We start from the raw sequence: 19,197 nt of genomic DNA, 5'->3' as shown, positions 1-19,197 counted from the left end.
GGAGCAACACAGGGCTGGTTTAATCCAGCATACAGTAAACTCTCAAGATGCATGCAACCAAGTTGCTCATGTCTCAGGTTAACACAGCTGCTGCCCCTGACAGGAGTGGTTTCCCGGTTCCTGGAGTGGCTTGCAGAGTGGGGAAACTAACCAGGGCAGCAGCCTTGGTCAGCTTCTTGGCTCCAAGGAGTGGCGAGGAGCCAGGCTGTCCCTGGTTCCTGCTCCCCTCCACTGGCTGGAGCCAGGAAGCTGCTGCCCTGGTTAGTTTCCCTGCTCTGTGAGCCACAGGGAGATAGGACCCTGGCTGCCCCCGGTTCCCAACTCCCTGCCACTCTGGGAGCCAGGAAGCTGGGGGCAGCTGGGGTCCCACCTCCCCTCAACAGGCGGGATAATGTGAGTTGTGCGGAGGTTGCACGAACGCAACCCCCATGTAACGTGAGGGTTACCGTGCTAGAGATTGCCTTGGAGGCTCCCGGGGCAGCCTGTAGCCAGCAGGTGATGTGTGCCCCTCCTTGGGCTCAAAGAGCGCAAGGGTGAGCTGCTGCTGGCCAGAGCGGGTTGCAGACAGGGAGCTGGGGGAGAGCTCTGGCTGCAGTTGGCCTTTAGTGGCCACAGGCACCATCTCAGCTGACAAGAGCGAAGCCCAGCTGCCTGCAGCACAGCTAGGGCCATGTACCCCCACAGGCAGCGGGAGTGTGGGGGGCACTCAGGCCTCAGCACAGACCTCCCCCTCGGAGGCTGCTTGTCCCAGGCACCTGCAGGTGAGAGGCGAGCCAGTGTCTGCCAGCTGCCCTGCCCTACCTTAGAAGGCAACCCCTTTCCTCCCACCTTGGATACAGTACCCCCAGCCTTCTCGTAGTTCTGGCAGCTGAAAGGGAGGGATGGCAGCGAAGGGGCAGATCCTTGGCTCTAAAGACAGGGCATGGGAATGCTCAGGGATCCCTGGTGAGCTGTAGCATAGAGTCACAGGGCCTGGTCTGCTGGGAGGGCCAGGCCCTGCAAAGTACCACTGGAGTAGGCCTATGGCCTCCCTGTCTGGGCCATGGAACCAGGGGTCCCTGGTTCTAGGGGCAGCTCCCTGACACAAGCCCCTCCCAGCCAGAGCCCTGCCAGAGGCTGGTACTAGCTTCTCCAGGGCTCCCGGCTTTCTTCAGTGACACCAGAAGCCTGTTCCAAGCCAGGGGCCCTTTCCTGCATCACCTGGCTACCAGGAGTTGAAGGGGGGTGGGGACCAGAAAGGTGGTACCACTCAGCCCAAGCCCCATCTGCCAAAAGCCCTGTGGTTCAGCCTTTCTGGCCAGCTCCTTGCTGAATTTCCAGGCTAGTGCCCTGTCTCCTGCCAATTCCTAACCCCCTCACTCCTACAGGCCTGTGTCCTGCAGATGGGTCCTGCAGGGGGAATCCAGCTTCCTTGGGGCTGTTGGCACCAGGAGGCTGTGTCCTAGGACTGCCTTTGCTGTTGACTCCTCACATTTGCCTTTGAGACTGGCTCAGCCTCAGGCCAGTCTTTCCTCGTGCTGCATCCCAGCTCATTCATACCACTCCTGCTGGTGGCCCCAGGAGCACACGAGCCCCAATCCCACACCTGCACCCAGCAGCCTGCCAAAATAGGCAGGAAACGGAGCACCCCAGCTCCACAAAAATCTTACAGAAAATCCCCCTCCATCAGAGGCACCACGGGGTCTGGCTGGTGCTCGGCTGCCCAGTGGAGGACAGCTCAAAGGCAGCACAAGGCGCTGGCTGGCGCTCTGGGGGCCAGCTGAGGATGGCTCAGGGCAGTCACAGGCGCTGGCTGGCGCTCCGGGGGCCAGCTGAGGATGGCTCAGCAGCTGGCGGCTGCGCTGCTCGCTTTGCTCTGTTGGCCTCAGGGCTTTTGACTGCTCTTGCTGGTTTGTCCTGAGCCTGCCTTTGGGGACGCTGCAGCTCGTAGAGCCAAGGCAGGGTGCTGTCCAGCCAGTACCACTGCAGCGTACCAGGCTGGAGATGCTCCCCAGCGGGGGGGTTCCTGGCATCATCAGCCAGTGCATCCAAGTCCCAACCCACGGGGCCACTCATGCTGCCCCCCCACTCAGCTCAGCCATCTCTCCGCAGACACCGACTACATCAGCCTGGCAGAACTGGCCAAGGTGGAGCGGATGCTGAGCCACCTGAGTGAGGAGTCAAAGCAGGCAGCTGCGGCCACACTGGTGAGTCCCTGCCCCAGCCTTTGCACAGCCCAGCCCTGAGCAGCCAATGCCCTTGTGGGGCAGGGGAGGGAAACCTCTGCTCAGCTGGGCAGGTGCACCCATCACCGGGCAGCGCCTCCCCTTGAGAACGCATGATGTGGGCTTGGCCCCACACTGCACAGGCCAGGTGGCGGCGCACCCAGCACCCTCTGAATGCTAACGGCACCCATGTCTCTGCGGGATGCTGCGCACACAGCATGGGGCCTGCTGCCCTGTAAGAATGAGGGGTGGCTGAGACACTCGGGGGGGGGGGGGGTGCCAGGCAGGCAGCAGTTGGCCTGTGAAAGCCCTGTGTCACACAGCCCTGGCCCTAGGGCCCAGCGCAGGCCGCAAGCCTCCTGCCTGGCTACAGCACAAGGCACTGGCGGGTGCTCCGGCTCGGGGGGGGGAGGAGAGGGGGGTAGCTCCTATACACTGGCAGGCGGCTGCCCCGTGTGGCCCAGGTGCTGCTAACTGAAGCTAGGTGCTTGTCTTTGCAGCCCACCAGTGAGGAGGACCTGTGCCCCATCTGCTATGCACACCCCATCTCAGCCATCTTCAGGCCGTGCTCTCACAAGTCCTGCAAGTGAGTAAGCAGGAGCGTCTGCCCCTTCGCTCCCTGCGGGGCCCTCAGCTTTGCAGCACTCCCCTCAGGCTGCTCCCAGGCAGGCACAGAGGGGCTGGAGCCCAGGGACCTGGCTCTTGGACCAGCTTCCAGGGGCTGGGAGGCTTGTTCAGCCACGCAGGGCAAGCTGGGCACAGCCTGGGGCTTCTGGCCTCAAGGGAAGACTTGTGCCTGGGCTGCTCCCTCATGGCACAAGTATTGTCTTTTCAGAGCCTGCATCAACCAGCACCTGATGAACAGCAAGGACTGCTTCTTCTGCAAGGCCACCATCGCAGGCGTGGACGACTTCACCAAGCCCGCCAGCTCCTAGCTGGGGCTGGGCCAGCCTCCCGTGGGGGCAGCCCTGGGTGGCGGTTTCCTTTCCCTTGCAGTGAGGGCTTGAGGGTGCTGGGCAGCTGATGCCAGCAGGTGCCCCCAGGAGACTGGCCTTTGTTCCTGTGTGATTGTGTGTTGTGCCTGGGGCTGAGTGCTGAGCTGTGTCCCCACAGGGAAGAGCTGCTGCTTCTGTGCTAAGCTAGACTGAGACCGGGCCTGCATCTCCCTCCCCCTCAGCCTGGAGGCAGTGGTAGGTGGCATCAGGCAGCAGAGGTGGGGGGTCCCTGTGGGCTGGTGGGGGGTGGTTTGCCCAGCCTTGTGGGGATTGCTCATTGCTGTGCATCTGTGTGCTGTGAACAACCCCGAGGGGTCGGGGGTGTCCACTTCCCAGCAGGGAGGCATTAAATTATTCTTCCTTAAGTGGTGGCAGCTGCTGCGTGCCCTGATGACCAGTGCCAGGGGGTGTCACACAGCAGCCTGGCAGTGGGGGCGTGACTGGGATGGAGAGGGGGTTGCAGGGAGCCAGCTGGGCCAGTCCACCCTGCTGCCGGGGAAGGAGCAGAGCAGGGAGAGGATCACTACAGCAAGAAGGCAAAGGGAGCGGCTGGCATGTTGACAGTCCTTGTATTGGGTGAGGCCCCATCCACCTCGCCCTGGGCCTTGCTTTCCCTCCACTCAGCCTCCATGTTCCAGCAGACAGCAGCAGGCCCCGGCTGCCCCCAGCACCCACCTCTGCTGAGAGTCTCACCCTGGCCAGCCCTTGCAGCAATGCTGGGCCAGCAGAGCTGGTTCCCTGTGCCCAGCAGCAGGCTCAGCCCCAGGCCTTGCCATGCAGCTGGCCTGACACCAGCAGGTGCTACATGATGATGCGGGGCTCAGGCACTGACTCGGCAATGGACTTGTGCGGCAGCACGTTGGCCCCGTTGAGGTACAGCTCATCATTCACGATCACGTCCTCGCCCAGCACTGTCACGTTCTCCATCCGCACCTGTCCAACAGCCACCTGTCAGCCTGGCCCCTGCTCCCTGCCACCCTGGGCAAGAGGGGCTGGGACAGGATCCTGCTGCAGCCTTAAGCTCCCACCCCACTCTGAGGAGGGGAGCAGCCTGGCCCTCTGACAGCTGCCCAGGGCTTGGGCTTCTCCAGCCTCTCTTGTAGACAGAGGGCAGGGCTCTGCCCTACTCGTCCCCAGCCAGCCACCAAGCCCCAGCAGAGAATGGCCACAGCCCCGCCAGCCCTGGGAGCACCAGCCGCAGAACTCACCCACTGGCCCACAGCCGACCGCCAGCCCACAATGCAGGACTCCAGCCATGAGTGGGAGCGGATGCGGGAACCTCTCAGGATGGTGCAGCGCTTGATCCGCACCCCGTCCTCCACCACTACCCCAGCACCAATGGTGACGTTGGGGCCAATTGTGCAGTTCTCACCAATTGTAGCACTGGGGTCCTGGAAAGGAAGGGAGAGCTGGGTGGGGGAGCAGTGACTTGCCCTGCCCCCAGCCCTGCTGCTCCAGGTGTGCGCCTTGGGACACAGGGCTGGCTGGAGGAGCTGCCCTTTGAGAACAGAGCAGACACCGGAGCACAGAAAGCTGCTGCCAGGGCCTGTCCCGCAGCAGGGAGGAGACCGCCAGCATCCCTGCTGAATGCTGCACACCTCAGCACTTGGTCGCACAGCAAGGATGAGAGAGAGAGAGACCCAGCCTCCTGTTTCCCAGGCCAGCTGCAGACAGCCCAGCAGGAAAGCCTGGCTCAGCCTGGCTCCACACCCCATGCCTGGTGTTGGCACAGGCCTAGCTGCACCCAGCCACATTCCTTCTGGGCTGTGGCCTGTTACAGACCATTGCACCTGCCTGGGCTCAGGCCATGCAGACTGTGAGGGAAGCTGTGGTGCTTGGCTGGGACCCCAGTAACCACACAGGCCTTGGGCTGTGCTCTACCGCATGTGAGGCCACAAAAGTGAGGGAGTGACCCGCCTGGCGGGTGCTTGCTGCACGCTGAGCCCCGCTGAGAGGCTTTCGGCGTGAACCCTTAACCCAAGGGCAGAGCTGCTCAGCACAGGGGGGGCTAAGGCGAGCGGGAACGAGGCCCACTTTCTAGTCCAAGAACCAGCCACCCTCCCTCCCCAGGGCTCCCAGGTCTGAAAGTCTGCAGGCAGAAACCCACCTGCAGGAGGAGGGAGGGGGACCTCCACCTCCTCACTGCCGTCAAGGGTGATGGCCTGGCCCATGGGCCTGCAGCTGCAAGCAGCTCCTTCCCTCAGAGCCCAGCATGGTGCCACCACCGCCAGCAGAGCTAAGGGAGACAGACGGTTGGGGACACAGCAGAGCCCAGCCCTCTGAAGAGGTGGATGGGCTCAGGGAACGAGGGCATCAAGCTGGAGCCAAAGGCAACCAACCCTCAACTGGGACCCTCCTTCAGGTGATGCCCCTCACACGCAGGACCACTCTCTGGGGAAGGCCCCTCATCAGCAGGAGACAGGGAAGAGTAACGGGCTTCAACTAGCAGCACAGCTTGGTTTGTGAGAGCAGCCAGGTGAATTCCCAGCCAGTGCAGAGGTTGCAGTGGTGCTAGGAAGGAACCAGTGGTGGTGGCACATGTGGATACCAGTGATGGGGTGAGGTAGGTGGGGTCCTGCAGGCCAAATTTAACCTCTTCCTTAACAGCCTGGAGTCTGGGAAAGGGGAAGTGCTTCCACTCCCACAGACTGACAGTCACTGTAGTGAAATTCCTGCAGACAGCCCAGGGAACTCACTCACAAGAGCCCCTGGCAAGGCCAGAACTAGGTCCCAACAGAATGAGATCAGTTCCTGGAGGATTAGCCCATTAGGCAAGATGGTCAGCGAGGCCACCCCCACTCCAGGTGGTCCTGGCCTGGCCTGTGCCTGCCAAAAGCCGAGACTGCACCAGAGGGGATGGACACTCCATGACGGCCCTATTCTGCTCGCCAACGTGGAGGACACGACACTGGTCTGAGCCAGCGTGGCCATTCTGCTCTTTCCACGGCCTCCCTGCAGCCTGGGTCGCAGGCACTGCGTAAGGGAGAGAACTACAGCCAGGCCCTTTCCTGAGACTGGAAAGCCCTTTGGATAAGCCTCACTCAAGCTACTGTCAGGACAGGAAGGCCCTTGACTCAGCTCTCTCAAGCAAAGCCCAGGCAACCCTCATTCCCCATCTGGGAAGGCCTGTAGCAGGCCTGCTGGGGCCCTCCTGGGCTGCACAGGTGGGAGGCCAGTGCCACATAGCAGCTGGGGTGCAACACGCCTGGCCCACAGCAGCAGAGCTCAGCAGGCGCCCAACCCCCAAGAACCACCTGAGCTGGCTCAGCTCCCAGAGGCCATAATGCAAGCCCACCCCAGCAGGTCATCTGGGAGATGGCTCTACAGGCACCCCGACACCCCATGCCCACTGGGCACAGGCACTCACCACCAGCACGTTCCCAACGAAGCCAGGGCCCGCGTGCAGCTTCTCGGGGTGCTGGACTCGCAGCGACTGCAGGAACATGCACATGCCTGTGAGAAAGTCCTTGGGCTGCCCAATGTCCATCCAGAAGCCTGTAGGGACAGAGCAGCGGTCACAAGCTGCAGGGAGGACACAGGGCCAGGCCCATCCCCTGCAACAGGCACAAGAGTTCCCCCATCCCCTGCCTGGGCCCAGAGGAGGCAGCTCTCATACCCACCAGCACAAGAGCCACAGAGACATGGGATGGGAAGGTGTCTCTGTGCTGCAGCAGAGAGGGGCAGACCTGCCTCCTGCCAGGCAGAGCAGAGTGTGGGGCGGGGGTGACTTCTTCACTCTGGGGCTGGGAGGCATCTCAGTGGGTCCCTTACCCTGCAGCTCCATGGCATAGAGCTCCCCATCCTGAGCCATCACCGGGAAGATCTCCTTCTCTATGGAGGTGGGCCGCAGCTGCAGACACACACACGGGGCCAGTCAGGGACAGCTCCAGCCCAGTGCTCCTGTTAGCCCTGAGTGCACAACTCCCCAGTTCCCACAACGCCCTGCCAGCACCTAGCTGTGAAACCTAAAGCTCATGAGTGCTGCTCCCTGCTTTGGGCCCTGGCCAGACCTGGTCTCAGCCCCTCTCCAAGTACCACCTGATCTGTCCCACTATCCCAACTGCTGGGACTCCACCCCATCCACAGCCTCCTCGGTCTCCTGGGAGACTCCAGCACCTGCCTCCACCTGCTCTCTGCTATGTATACACACCAACCTGGGGAAGCCAGCGGAGAGAGGACCAAGACACATGCAGTTCTCCCTCCCACCCCTCCACAGCTGGCCAGCTCCCTACCTGGATTCTGCGCAGCAGGCTGGGGTTGAAGATGTACATGCCAGCATTGATCTTATTGGAGACAAACACCTGGGGTTTCTCCACAAAGCGGTGGATGCGTCCTGTCTCCGCCTCACACACCACCACCCCGTACTTGGAGGGTTCCTCCACCTTTGTCACCTGCAAGGTACAGTCACTGCAAGACACCCCCCAGGTAGGCTCTGCCAGGCCAGTCATTACACTGTCCAGGAAATGGGCCAAGACTGTGGCCTCCTCTACAGAAAGAGGAAACTGAGGCACGAGGAAAGGACTTGCCCAGGAGTCCCACTCCTGCCTGCTGTACACAGATGGCCTTAAACCTGAGTGGAGGAGGGAAAGGGGGCATCTCGGAGCCCATGGCAGTAACAGGCTGCGCTTCACACCAGGGCAGCTGATTACCTCCCACACTGCACAACAAAGCCCCAGATGGCAGCACCAGCCTCTTTGCAGTGGGGAACCGCGAAGGGCCTTAGCCTCTCCTGACTATTCAGGCTGAAACCAGAGCTGGGCCCTGGTAAAAGCCAGCCAGGGAGCCTAGACAACTGTGGGGACCCCAGGCCCTGAACCTGCTGTCGGGGGGCTTGGGCTGCCTTCAGACACCCTGCTCTGACTCCAGTGGGGCAGCAGCTTGCAGATCGGTTGGGGATGGGGCCTTAGAGAGCACAGGGAGGAAGCGTAGCCTCCCCCCGGTACACACTGAAAGCACTCCTGGGCACAGGCACACAGCCAGTGCAGCCCACTACGCCATCAGCAAGTTGTGGCAGGAGCCAGACCGGTTTCAACCCACCCTGAGGCAGTCCGGCACTCACCACAATGGAGCCTTCCTTGCCGTGGTGCTTGTGGAAACGTAGCATGTCCGTGAAGGGGAAGTCGCAGATCACGTCGCTATTAAGGACGAAGAAAGGCTCCGAGCTCTCGGTCAGCAGCTCCCGGGCCAGCGCCAGGGGTCCCGCTGTGGAAGGAACACAGCTCAGGAAAAGCTAGCAGGCAAGGCCACCCACTGAATACGACAGCTGCCAGCAGGCCCTGCACTGAGTCGGCCACTTGGCTCACTTTCGTGCAAGCAGCCACAGTGCTGGGAAGGGAAGCCCCACGCCGCCCCTATGGGGACCACGAGCAAGTGGCCAGGCCCCATCTCTGCACACAGCACGGGTAGACTCACCTGTGCCCAAGGGCTCCTTCTCATGGGACAGGGAGATGCGGATGCCCAGCTGAGAAGGCAACAGACCAGTCAGTAGCAGTCGGCGGGCCAGTGACCACATGTTCCCCCCATGTGCTTCACCCCACCCCTGCCCCAGCCTCACCCGCTGCTCCTGCTCCCGCATCGCCCCCTCCAGCACCTCCGACATGTAGCTGACAGCCAGGATCACATGATCGACGCCTGCCTAAGGGGAAGGGGGGAGAGCCTGAGGACAGCACGCAGGACAGGGAGGGGGTGTGGGAGGCTATTGCAGGGCAGGACGAGCCACGCGGTGGGAGGGCAGTTGTGGGGCCGGGGGTAGGTAGGTGACAGGCTTTGGGGCCGGGGGGGTCAGGGGCTATTGAGGGGCCAGGCACTGGGGGTGGAGTACGGTTGTGGTGGGGGCTGTTAAGGGCCACCCTAGGAGTGGGGGAGTCATCCTGGGGAGATGGGGGGCCCAGCCCGGGAGGCAGGTTGGAGGGCCAGGCCCAGCCGTCAGTTGTTCCTGGCACAGCGCCTCGAACTGGTGCAGCAGGATGGGCTGTTGGGGGGTAGCTGGTGAGTGTGTTCCAGCCCTGGGGGTAGTAGGGGGACCCAGGGGGAGTACCTGGTGCAGCACCTTGCGCTCGTACAGCAAGATGGGCTGTTGGAGAGGCAGTTGGTGAGGGGGGTCCTGGCCCAGGAGGACGGTGATGGGAGGGACCCGGCACAGGTGGCCGGGGGGGGAGGTGGTAAGGTGGGGCCCAACCCAGAGGAGTGGTGATGGGGGGACCCGGCCTGAGTGGGGTGGCAGTAGGGGACCCAGCCTGAGGGGAAGCCCGGGGGGGTAGTGGCAGTGATAGGGGGCCCTGCTGGTGGGGGGGGTGACAGGAGGGGCAGTTGTAGGGGGGCCCAGTGAGGATCCAGGGGGGCCGGTGGTGGAGGAGGCCTGGTGGTTGAGGCCCCAATCTGGAAGGGGTGGAGCCTAGAGGGGTGGTGATGGGGGGCCTGGAAGGGATCTAGGGGGTGGTGGTAGTGGGGGGCCCAGCCAGGGGGGGATTCAGGGGGGCAGTGGGAAGGGGGCCCAGCAGTTGGGGTCCCGGCTGGGGGGGATGGTGGGGGTCCCAGTCTGGGGGAGGGGGGAATGCAGAGGGGGCCGGGGCAGTGACAAGGGGGCCCAGACCAGGGTGGGGGATGGTGGTGGAAGGGTCCTGGCCCGGGAGGGGAGGGGCTGGCTGTTGGGGACTGGGCCCATGTAAGGCAGCAATGGGGGGCCTAGTCCAGGGGTCCCAGGGGGGCAGTGGTGGAGAGATCCTGGCAGTAGTGGGGGGTCTGGGGAGGGAGGGGGCAGTTGGGGGGGGTCCCAGGGCTGTGGGGTGTCCTGGCCTAGGGGAGGAGCCCAGGGGGGAGGGAGCAGTGGGGGGATCCCGGCCCGGTGATAGTGGGGGGCGGCGTGGGGTCCTGGGGGGAGGGGGCCCGACCCAGTGGTAATGGAGGGGGGATCTTGGCCCAGGGGGTGGGGGGTCCCGGATGGGGGGAATGGGGGAGGTGGGGGGATCCCGGCCTGGCGGTAGTGGAAGGGGGATCCCAGTCCAGGGGATGGGGGGTCCCAGCCTGGCGGTAGTGGAAGGGGGGAGTCCCCAGGGGCGGTGCGGTGGTCCCGGCCAGGCGGTAATGGGGGGGGTCCCTGGGGCGGTGGGGTGTCCCGGCCCGGTGGTAGTGGAGGGGGGTCCTGGCCGGGGGGTCCCAGCCAGAGGGTCCCGGGGGTGGTAGTGGAGAAGGATCCCAGCCGGGGGGTCCCAGCCTGGCGGTAATAGAGGTGGGGTCCCGGCCCAGGGGATCCCAGGGGCGGTAGTGGAGGGAGGTCCCGGCCGGGGAGGGGGGTCCCGGGGGCAGTAGTAGAAGGGGATCCCAGCCCGACGGTAATACAGGGGGGTCCCGGCCGGGGAGAGAGGGTCCCGGGTGGGGAAGGGGAGGGGGATGCTGGCTGCGGGGGGGGGCGGTCCCGGGGACAGTAGTGGAGAGGGATCCCGGCTCGGCAGTAGTAGACGGGGGTCCCGGCCAGGGAGTGGGGGTCACAGTCCAGGGGGTCCTGGGGGCGGTAGTACAGGGGGGGCCCGGCCGGGGGGGGGGTGTCCCCGTGGACAGTAGTAGAGGGGGAGTCCCGGGGCCGGTAGTCGAGGGGGGTCCCGTGGACAGTAGTAGAGGGGGGGTCCCAGGGGCGGTAGTCGAGGGGCGTCCCGGCCAGGAGGGGGTCCCGGGGGCGGTAGTAGAGGGGGGTCCCAGCCGGGAGAGGGTCCTGGGGGCGGTAGTAGAGGGGGGTCCCGGCCCAGGGGCGGTGCCGGGGGCGGTAGTGGAAAGGGGTCCCGGCCGGGAGGTCCAGGGGGCGGTGGGGGTCCCAGTCCGGGGGGGGCAGTCCCGGGGGCGGTAGTAGAGGGGGGTCCCGGCCCGGGAGAGGTGCCGGGGGCGGTAGTGAAGGGGGATCCCAGCCCAGGGGGGGTCCCGGTCGGGAGGGGGTCCCGGGGGCGGTAATAGAGGGGGGTCCCAGCCGGGAGGGGGTCCCGGGGGAGAAGTGGAGGGGGATCCCGGCCCAGGGGGGGGTCCCAGGGGCGGTGGTAGAGGGGGGTCCCGGCCCAGGGGGGGTCCCGGGGGCGGTGGTAGAGGGGGGTCCCGGCCGGGAGGGGGTCCCGTGGGAGGTAGTGGACGGGGGGTCCCGGCCCAGGGGGGGGTGCCGGGGGCGGCAGTGAAGGGGGGTCCCGGCCCAGGGGGGGTCCCGGGGGAGGTAGTGGAGGGGGGTCCCAGCCCAGGGGGGGGTCCCGGCCGGGGGGTCCCAGGGGCGGTGGTAGAGGGGGGGATCCCAGCCCAGGGGGGGCCCCGGCCGGGAGGGGGTCCCGGGGGCGGTAGTGGACGGGGGATCCCGGCCCGGGGGGGGTCCCGGCCCAGGGGGGGGGTCCCGGGGGCGGTAGTGGACGGGGGATCCCGGCCCAGGGGGGGCCCCGGCCGGGAGGGGGTCCCGGGGGCGGTAGTGGACGGGGGATCCCGGCCCAGGGGGGGGTCCCGGCCCAGGGGGGGGGGCCCCGGGGGCGGTAGTGGACGTGGGGTCCCGGCCCAGGGGGGGGTCCCGGCCGGGAGGGGGTCCCGGGGGCGGTAGTGGACGGGGGATCCCGGCCCAGGGGGGGGGGGCCCCGGGGGCGGTAGTGGACGTGGGGTCCCGGCCCAGGGGGGGCCCCGGGGGCGGTAGTGGACGGGGGATCCCGGCCCAGGGGGGGGTCCCGGCCCAGGGGGGGGGGGCCCCGGGGGCGGTAGTGGACGGGGGATCCCGGCCCAGGGGGGGTCCCGGGGCGGTGGTAGAGGGGGATCCCGGCCCAGGGGGGGTCCCAGGGGCGGTGGTAGAGGGGGGTCCCGGCCGGGAGGGGGTCCCGTGGGAGGTAGTGGACGGGGGGTCCCGGCCCAGGGGGGGGTGCCGGCCGGGAGGGGGTCCCGGGGGCGGTAGTGGACGTGGGGTCCCGGCCCAGGGGGGGTCCCGGGGGAGGTAGTGGAGGGGGTCCCAGCCCAGGGGGGGCCCCGGCCCAGGGGGGGGTCCCGGCCGGGAGGGGGCCCCGGGGGCGGTAGTGGACGGGGGGTCCCGGCCCAGGGGGGGCCCCGGGGGCGGTACCCGGCGCAGCGCCTCGAGCTGGTGCAGCAGGATGGGCTTGTTGCAGAACTCCACCAGCGGCTTCGGGACACTGAGCGTCAGCGGCCGCAGCCGGGTCCCGTAGCCGCCCACCAGGATCAGCGCCTTCATGGCCGCCGCCGCCGCCGCCACGTCAGGCCGCCAGCCGGGCCCGCCCGGCCCCGCCCAGAACTGCCCCGGCCCGGCCCCGCCCCGCCCCCCACTCCGCCCGGCCCCGCCCAGAACCGCCCCGCGCGCCCTCCCGGCCTCAGCCCCGTCCGGGCCGCTCTGGCCAATCCCCTCCGCTGACATGTCCCCCGCACACCCGCAGCGGCGTTGCCATAGTAACCGCCAGCGTCACGGACGAGGCCCGGCGCGCAGATGACTCTTTCGCGCGGCAGAGTCACGTCCGGACGCCCAAGCTCCGCCCCCGCGCATTGGTCCCGCCCCGCCCCGCGCAGCTGAGAGAGCGAGCGAGCCGGAGGCGGGGCGGGACCCTAGCCCGGCACGGGGGTGGCACGGGGGGCGGGGGGGAAGGTCCCTAGGCCGGCACGGGGGTGGCACGGGGGGCGGGGGGGAAGGTCCCTAGGCCGGCACGGGGGTGGCACGGGGGGGCTGGGTGGGTCCCTAGCCCGGCACGGGGGGCACGGAGCAGCATCCTGCCCCCGGGCAAGACTCAGCCGTAAGGAAGAGGCCAGTACCGGTGCCGCCTTACGCCCCGGCCGGCGGAGATCCCTTCCCAGGCGGGGTCTCAGCTCTCTCAGCTGCTACGCGGAGCGAGCCCCATGGCAGCCCCGGGCTTCCTCACTGCTCATTTCTGCCGCCGTGCCCACGGCACGGCCACCGTACGGGCACGCCGCCCCGTGTGTGTCACACCACTCCCGGGGCTGCTGCTAAAGGCCATTCCCGGGGTGGGCAAGCACGCAGCGGGCACTCCGGAGCGGCAGTTAGGGAAGCATTTGATAGACACAGCACATCCCTGCTCCTTTTTCTAACAGTATTTATTTGTATATACATGACTTTAGAGACAGCAGGAGAGAGAACACTGCAGCGTCTGGAGTACAGGTTCTGGTACTTTTCATGCCCATAAGCTTGACTTAGCCCCCTAAAGTGGGGCTGAAAGACTTCTAAAAAGATGCAGGAAATGTTTGAAGACAATGTGATACTGCATACTTCCCAGACAAGCCAAAGGGGTGTACGGCCGGAGAGGGGAAAGCTCTCTGCTTCAGAGAGCCCCTCCCACAGCAACAATTCTTCCTCCACTTCCCCCAATCCCTCCATACCTGGACCTTTCAAGTACAAAAGCATTTTACTCCTGAGATAAACATGCAATAACAGTACGAAGACAAACACTGACTCTGTTCTAGGCAGAGTCTGGGAGTGGGAAACAAAGAGATAGGGCCCATTTCAAAATGAGGAAGTCACAGGCCTAGAGTCTCAACATCAACTCCTCCAGGAGGTTAGAACACCCCTACTCTCTGCTTTAAAGTGGAAGTTTCCCCTACAAACACAAGCAGTATAATCTGGCTGCTTGCACCACAATGGAGTAGTGCATGCTGGGGAGCTGCCACATCCCAGACAGCACCTCCAGGGTGTATCTAACACCAGCTTTATTTGAAGAGTTAGGTGTGCCCTGGTAGTTTGTGCATGTTGCCAGCATTGCTCTGGGTTGGGCACCATCCAGTAATGGAGCTGCCACCTCCTCTAGCAGCTGCTGCTCCTCCATTGGCCCCATAACATGCAGGAGCAGCAGGCATGCAGGTGAGCCCTGAGTCAGGATTTGGTCCTCTGGGGGGGGCAGGTCTGTTTGGCACAAGCCTAAAGTCACACAGGCAAGGGTGCAGGAATGAGCAAATTAGGGCTGAGGAGTTCACTCCCGCTTGCCCTTCTCCAGCTCTGAGGGAACTGGCTTCTGCTGTCTCCCTGCAGCTCCTGCTTCAGCAGAAGAGCTGAGAGGAGCCTCCACACAGAGGAGGGCAAATTCACAGAAACTGCACAGAACCAGATACCCACTCAAGACCCTGCTGTGCTTGGTGGAAATTGACATCACCAGAAAGCTTCAGATTTTGGTCTGGAAGTTCTTTCCCAGAGATTGCACTTCCCAGCCCAACTCAAATATCTAAGCTGCTAGCTAGAGAAACGGGCCTCTGCTCCCAGTGAAACAACATGAGCCAATGACAAGTTACACAGCAGGAAAGAACTTCCCTCACCCCCAACACAGCAGCAACCCATCCAAATCTCCTCAGCTTTAGGCAATAAAGCAGGGCCCTTCCTACACACTCAACCCCAGAGTGTGTTTCCAAGAACAGTCTTGCAAGACCAGGGACTTCAATACAGAGAAACCCCTGCATTGATAATAGACCTCCACATGCTTTCAATGCTAGCAGCTCCCACTATTGCTAGAGATTGACTGGCTATGTATTCCAAAAGGCTGAAAAGCAGGTCCACCTTCCCACATGAAGGCAACTACAGCATGTATGGAAATTCTGCTACAGAAGTTTACGCTACTGGGTGCAAAATGCTCACAAGCTCTGAAGGGAGGCAGACAAGCTGCGCTGCCCCAGCAGGACAGGACTGGGTACGCACACACCTGAAATGGACTGGACAGCATACAATGCATGCAAAATAGCTGTTTGAACAGGACTGTCCCAAGCAGCACTGCATGGCCTGGGTTGCATTTATGGCCCAGTATCCAGTGCTCTTCATTTCAACACAAGGGTGCCCTCAGATGGGGTTCCATGGACTGACTCCTATCATTTTGTGGCTCACTAACCAGTTACATTACTTCCCCTGGAAGGGAGAAAAGCATCTTTTCATTTGGTCCTTGAAGTCAAACCAATGAAACAGTGAGCCACTGAGGACTGACCTGGGAGCTCACAACTAAAAAACACAGAACCCATTTTCAACGGGATCAGCCGTAGATACAAGCAGCAGTCAGGAGTAATCTAGAGATTCTGATCCCCAGAGGGGAAGGACCCCTTACTACAGTGTTAGCAGCAAGTGTTCTGACTCTAGCCATGCTTGGCCAGACCTAAGTAACTTTATTTCACCCACACTAGTACAGGAACACTCTGCAGAACAGCCACGGAGCCCATTCACTGAACAGAGAAGGAGCGAAAACATCCTGTCCAAGCCCCGGGCAGTACCACACTCCTAGGGTTGACCTCACTCCCCTCTCTGCAAGGCAATGCAAGCTGTGAGGCCTGTCAGGAGCTAATGCACCTGGAAGCCTGCCTTTTAGGGAAGTGTTCTGCCTTGGAAATATCAAGCAGGGCAGCTTGCAGTACCTCCAGCTCCCACCTCGAGAGCAAAGGCCCCAGCCACGTTTACCTAGAATAATCATCTAGACTTTTCTACTGTCAAGAGCAGTGGAGGAAACAGCTCTCTCCTGTGTCGCTGAACTGGCCACTTTCTAACTGAAGCCCTTCTAGTATCCTCACTTCCACTGCCAAGTGTTGCTGTGGGTTCAAGGAAGTGCCAAGATGGTGGCCATGAAGCACGCCCACTGGGCTGCCTTCGTGTGACTAGCTCGCCTTGGACAGACAGGCTCCCCACACCCTTCATGTATGCTCTGGGGGAGCCTCGATTCCAGCCGCTCCTCTGTGAAGGAGGTTTAGCAGGAAACCACCATTCCATATGCGCGCTAAGCCAGGTAACCAGATCGAGCCTCGAGAAGTCTAAGGCACTTGCACTCACCTCCTGCCCTGCTGAGGTCTGTCTGATGCCCATGCAAAGCCATGTCCTGCATGTCACTGCATTCTGACCTAAACGAGAATGGGTCCTGCTGCTGCGCACAGCTGTGCTTTGGCTGTGCACAGTATAACAACACTGCAGCACTGGCAAAACAAAACCCTTCCTCCTTTTAAGCAGCACAAACAGAACAAAAGCCTCCAGCCAAAAGAACAATTCTGTTCTCAAGGGTATTTACAAGCTCTGGAAATCTCACTGGAAATGCACCACAATGCTCTCATCTGTGGGTACAGCCCTCACTACTACCGAGAAGATGGGGTACAGACAGGCGCTTCCATACAGCCCAGCTGTGCTGGCGTACCCCTGGACCCAGGATGTGTGCTGGTACAAAAGGCAACAGTCAAGCCTTGCCAGGATGGCTGAGGTGCCAGACAGCATTCAGCGGGAGATGCGCTACCCAGAACAGTGAGCAATGGGAATGCCGAAAGATCAAGTAAGCACACATGGAGTGTCCCCCACCCCCCTGGGTGAAAGGCCCCTCTTTATCCCCGCCTGCCAGAGCAGGGCCACCGAGTAACGCAGGCTGCTAGATCAGGGGTTTGATGGGTGTCAATGCACAAAAACCCCCTTTCTGTACAACTAACTTGGACTCCTTTGCTTCAACCACAGAAACAATTGCATTGCCTGCAGCAGTCCTGCTTTGGCTGATGTGTCCTGGTCCCCAAGAATCCCACTAGCAGCTGCTTGAGGAGGAGGAGTGATCTAGAAAATGGAATAATGCCTTGGCCAAGAGCCCAGCCGCCCACTGCAAGGCTTTAGTGGCGCACAGGCTTCCCTAAGATCAGCAGAAGAGCCAGGGAGCTGAGACGCTTTAGCACAAACTCAAGCCCCACCAGTAACAGGCATGAGACTCCAAAGCCCCAACCCTGCACTCTGCTGCACCCGCCAGATGGCAGGGTCCCTGCACATGCGCTTCCTAGGCAATGAACAGAGTACTAGGGCCTAGTGCACCCTGTGCTGCCAGGTCCAAGCACTCCCCGGCAGACAGTCTGGGCTAGGAGAGCTATGCTCAGGGCCATGGAAGTGACACAGCTAGGTGGAGAATCCCTGACATGGGACACGCTGACCTACAGGAGGCCAGCCTGAGGCTCTCGTTTAGCTCAAGGAAGGTGAGAATACCACTTTCCCCTCCTCTCACGCCAGTCCCCAGCACAGAACTCCACATCTGGAAGTGAAGAACAGTACCAGAGTGCAGCCAGGCAGCTGTAGCCAACTCTCCACAAGCCTGATTCACCATGCCAGCCAGGCAGCTGCTTCCACCCACAGAGGGGGCACTTCTGCCAATGAGCGACTCCAGGATGGGGCTCAACAGACAACATGATGGGATGGCCCGAAGCCCTGTCAGATCAGCTCACTCGTCTTCCTCTAACATCGCTAGGACCCTGAGATCCTGCCCCCCAGCCAGGGAGGGAGGGAGGGCTGTCCCAGTGTTTGGAACCGGACAGCCCACCCAAGGTATTGTAGTCTGGACATGTCTAGGAAGACTCGCCCATCCCAGCTGTTGTGCCTGTGCTATCAAACACGGAGGCTGGGACTAGCTGGACATGCCCTGTGGGGCAGCTGGGGGGTGAAGTCACTTGCAGCCAGGGAACTGAATTCTCACTGGATCAGCGCAGTGAGGCAGAATCAATGTCACACCTACTCGTATGGAAGAGAAACTTTCAGGGCTACCCGCCCTTCTGGCATTGTCCAGGTCTCTCTGCCATCTGCAGGCAGTGACAAGGGGTGACAGCAATGCCTCCCCCACTGACCCCACAGCAGCTAGCAGGCAAAGGCAATGTCCCCATTGCAGTGTTTTGGCAACAGGTTTCCTTTGATCATTTATTCCCACCTGTTTGGGATGATGTGTCAGTGCCCAAACTGGAGAAGATAAATGCAGTCCTACAAACCACCCCTCAAATCATCCAGTCAGCCAATCACCCTCCCAGGGCAGGCCTGTCTGCACTACCAGCTGGTACCACAGGAACCAGCAGGAGTGCTGATTCCATCAGCCCCACAGACGCTTCTGGCTCATTTGAACAACTGCCCTTTCCAAACAAGGTCCAAACCAACAGCTCTGCTGGGGTTTCTGGGGAGCAGAGGCAGCTCAGTTCCAACCTGAACCCGCATCTCCACCCTGAAGGGCTGCTTTGCTCCCCGCTTCCTTGTGGCCAGGTTCTCCTCCCAGAACACACGTGCAGTGCAGAGCTCGGTGCACAACAGCAGAGGCCCTGGGAGCCTCCTCCACGAGGTAAGGCCAGTTCAGGCAGAACCCCATGGGCAGCAGGAGGGCAGAGATTGTCACGGTCCTCACACAGCTCTTCCAGCCCCAAGACAGTTAGAAACAAGGGAGCCAGCAAACCAGGAACTCCAAAGTTGTTTGCTTTTTCCTGCTCCCACCGTCAGGGTAGGAATGGACGGGCGCAGCCCAGGGCTACTGGTTCTCCTCTCGCAGCTGTTCCATTATGTTGATGAGGCTTTCCAACCCGAATACATAGCCCATGTCGGGTCCATCATGCACAGTGGGGTCATCCCGAAACCCTTTGAATGTGCTGTGTGCAAAGTCAATCATGCGCACATCCACCTTGGGCAGGGCAGAGGGGCTGCACTCCGTGCTGGAGTCGTCCTGCAGGCTCTCCGCGAGAAAGGTGTCCACCCGCTTCAGGCGCATCTCTGCCCTGCGCTCCACAAACATGCCTGCCCTATTGTCCTTCCCGTCGTAAATGATGAGGAGGGAGCTGGAGTAGAAGCGGTAGGATGCCTGTCTCTCCAGCACGGCCTTCAGGCTCTGGAGCTTGGTGAGAATGGGCTCAAAGAGGTCCTTGCGCAGCTCCAGACCATTATGGAGGTACTGGTAGAGGGCACTGCGGAACCCCTCGATGGACAGACCACGGCCATAGTACTTATTTCTGCATAAGTAATGCCCCGTGTCCAGCTGATAGACCTAGGAAAGCAGAGCTCACATTAGCTGGGGAGTACACACAGCTGCACCAAAAGGCTGGCCTGCCTGAACCAGGGCACTGAGAGGGCCTCCTGAGACCAAATGGCAGGCAGGTCTGTCCAACGCCTTTGGTAACCTTACAGATAAGGTGGGACCTTGCCTCCTCACACCGCCTGTGCTGCTGAAGGCTGCTCATGCCAGGTTTCCCCCTCCAGGAGCAGAGTGCAGCTCATCCATCAGCGCAGCAGTGTGTCCAAAGCAGGGGGC

At 62.6% G+C, this 19,197-nt stretch overlaps 3 protein-coding genes across 9 annotated transcripts in view; 1 reads left to right on the top strand and 2 right to left on the bottom strand.

The window, feature by feature from the left end:
- The window catches only part of RNF123 (ring finger protein 123), a 63,413-nt gene extending 59,849 nt beyond the window's left edge, over positions 1 to 3,564 (top strand). For all 3 annotated transcript variants that reach the window (XM_075005287.1, XM_075005285.1, XM_075005286.1), the window contains exons 37-39: positions 2,092 to 2,186; positions 2,705 to 2,790; positions 3,040 to 3,564. In XM_075005287.1, coding sequence (XP_074861388.1) covers positions 2,092 to 2,186; positions 2,705 to 2,790; positions 3,040 to 3,139 — 281 coding nt within the window. In that variant the 3' untranslated portion in view covers positions 3,140 to 3,564. The remainder of the gene's footprint in view (positions 1 to 2,091; positions 2,187 to 2,704; positions 2,791 to 3,039) is intronic.
- Positions 3,565 to 3,752: 188 nt separating this feature from the next.
- On the bottom strand, positions 3,753 to 12,430 carry GMPPB (GDP-mannose pyrophosphorylase B). Its single transcript, XM_075005093.1, has 9 exons — positions 12,264 to 12,430; positions 8,754 to 8,834; positions 8,612 to 8,660; positions 8,259 to 8,401; positions 7,432 to 7,590; positions 6,971 to 7,049; positions 6,567 to 6,694; positions 4,408 to 4,590; positions 3,753 to 4,132 (listed from the first exon to the last, which is right to left on the bottom strand). Exons 1-9 carry the CDS (start codon positions 12,390 to 12,392, stop codon positions 4,001 to 4,003), a joined length of 1,083 nt encoding a protein of 360 aa, XP_074861194.1. The 5' UTR covers positions 12,393 to 12,430; the 3' UTR covers positions 3,753 to 4,000.
- An 819-nt stretch (positions 12,431 to 13,249) lies between these two features.
- Positions 13,250 to 19,197, bottom strand: part of IP6K1 (inositol hexakisphosphate kinase 1) — a 42,983-nt gene continuing 37,035 nt past the window's right edge. For all 5 annotated transcript variants that reach the window (XM_075005436.1, XM_075005439.1, XM_075005437.1 and 2 more), the window contains one exon: positions 13,250 to 18,933. In XM_075005436.1, the coding sequence (XP_074861537.1) occupies positions 18,424 to 18,933 (510 nt within the window). In that variant the 3' untranslated portion in view covers positions 13,250 to 18,423. The remainder of the gene's footprint in view (positions 18,934 to 19,197) is intronic.

The sequence above is a fragment of the Carettochelys insculpta genome, chromosome 11 (genome assembly GCF_033958435.1).
Source record: "Carettochelys insculpta isolate YL-2023 chromosome 11, ASM3395843v1, whole genome shotgun sequence".
NCBI lineage: Eukaryota > Metazoa > Chordata > Testudines > Carettochelyidae > Carettochelys > Carettochelys insculpta.
The sequence above is the reverse complement of the archived record's forward strand: the minus strand, read 5'-3'. Positions and strand labels throughout refer to the sequence as shown.

Excerpts from the sequence above, each read along its gene's own strand:
- GMPPB (XM_075005093.1), bottom strand. The coding sequence starts at position 12,392 with ATGAAGGCGCTGATCCTGGTGGGCGGCTACGGGACCCGGCTGCGGCCG. Across the intron at positions 8,402-8,611 it reads GAAGGAGCCCTTGGGCACAG|CGGGACCCCTGGCGCTGGCC; the intron begins GTGAGTCTACCC and ends TTCCTTCCACAG. Across the intron at positions 7,591-8,258 it reads GCAAGGAAGGCTCCATTGTG|GTGACAAAGGTGGAGGAACC; the intron begins GTGAGTGCCGGA and ends TGTACCTTGCAG.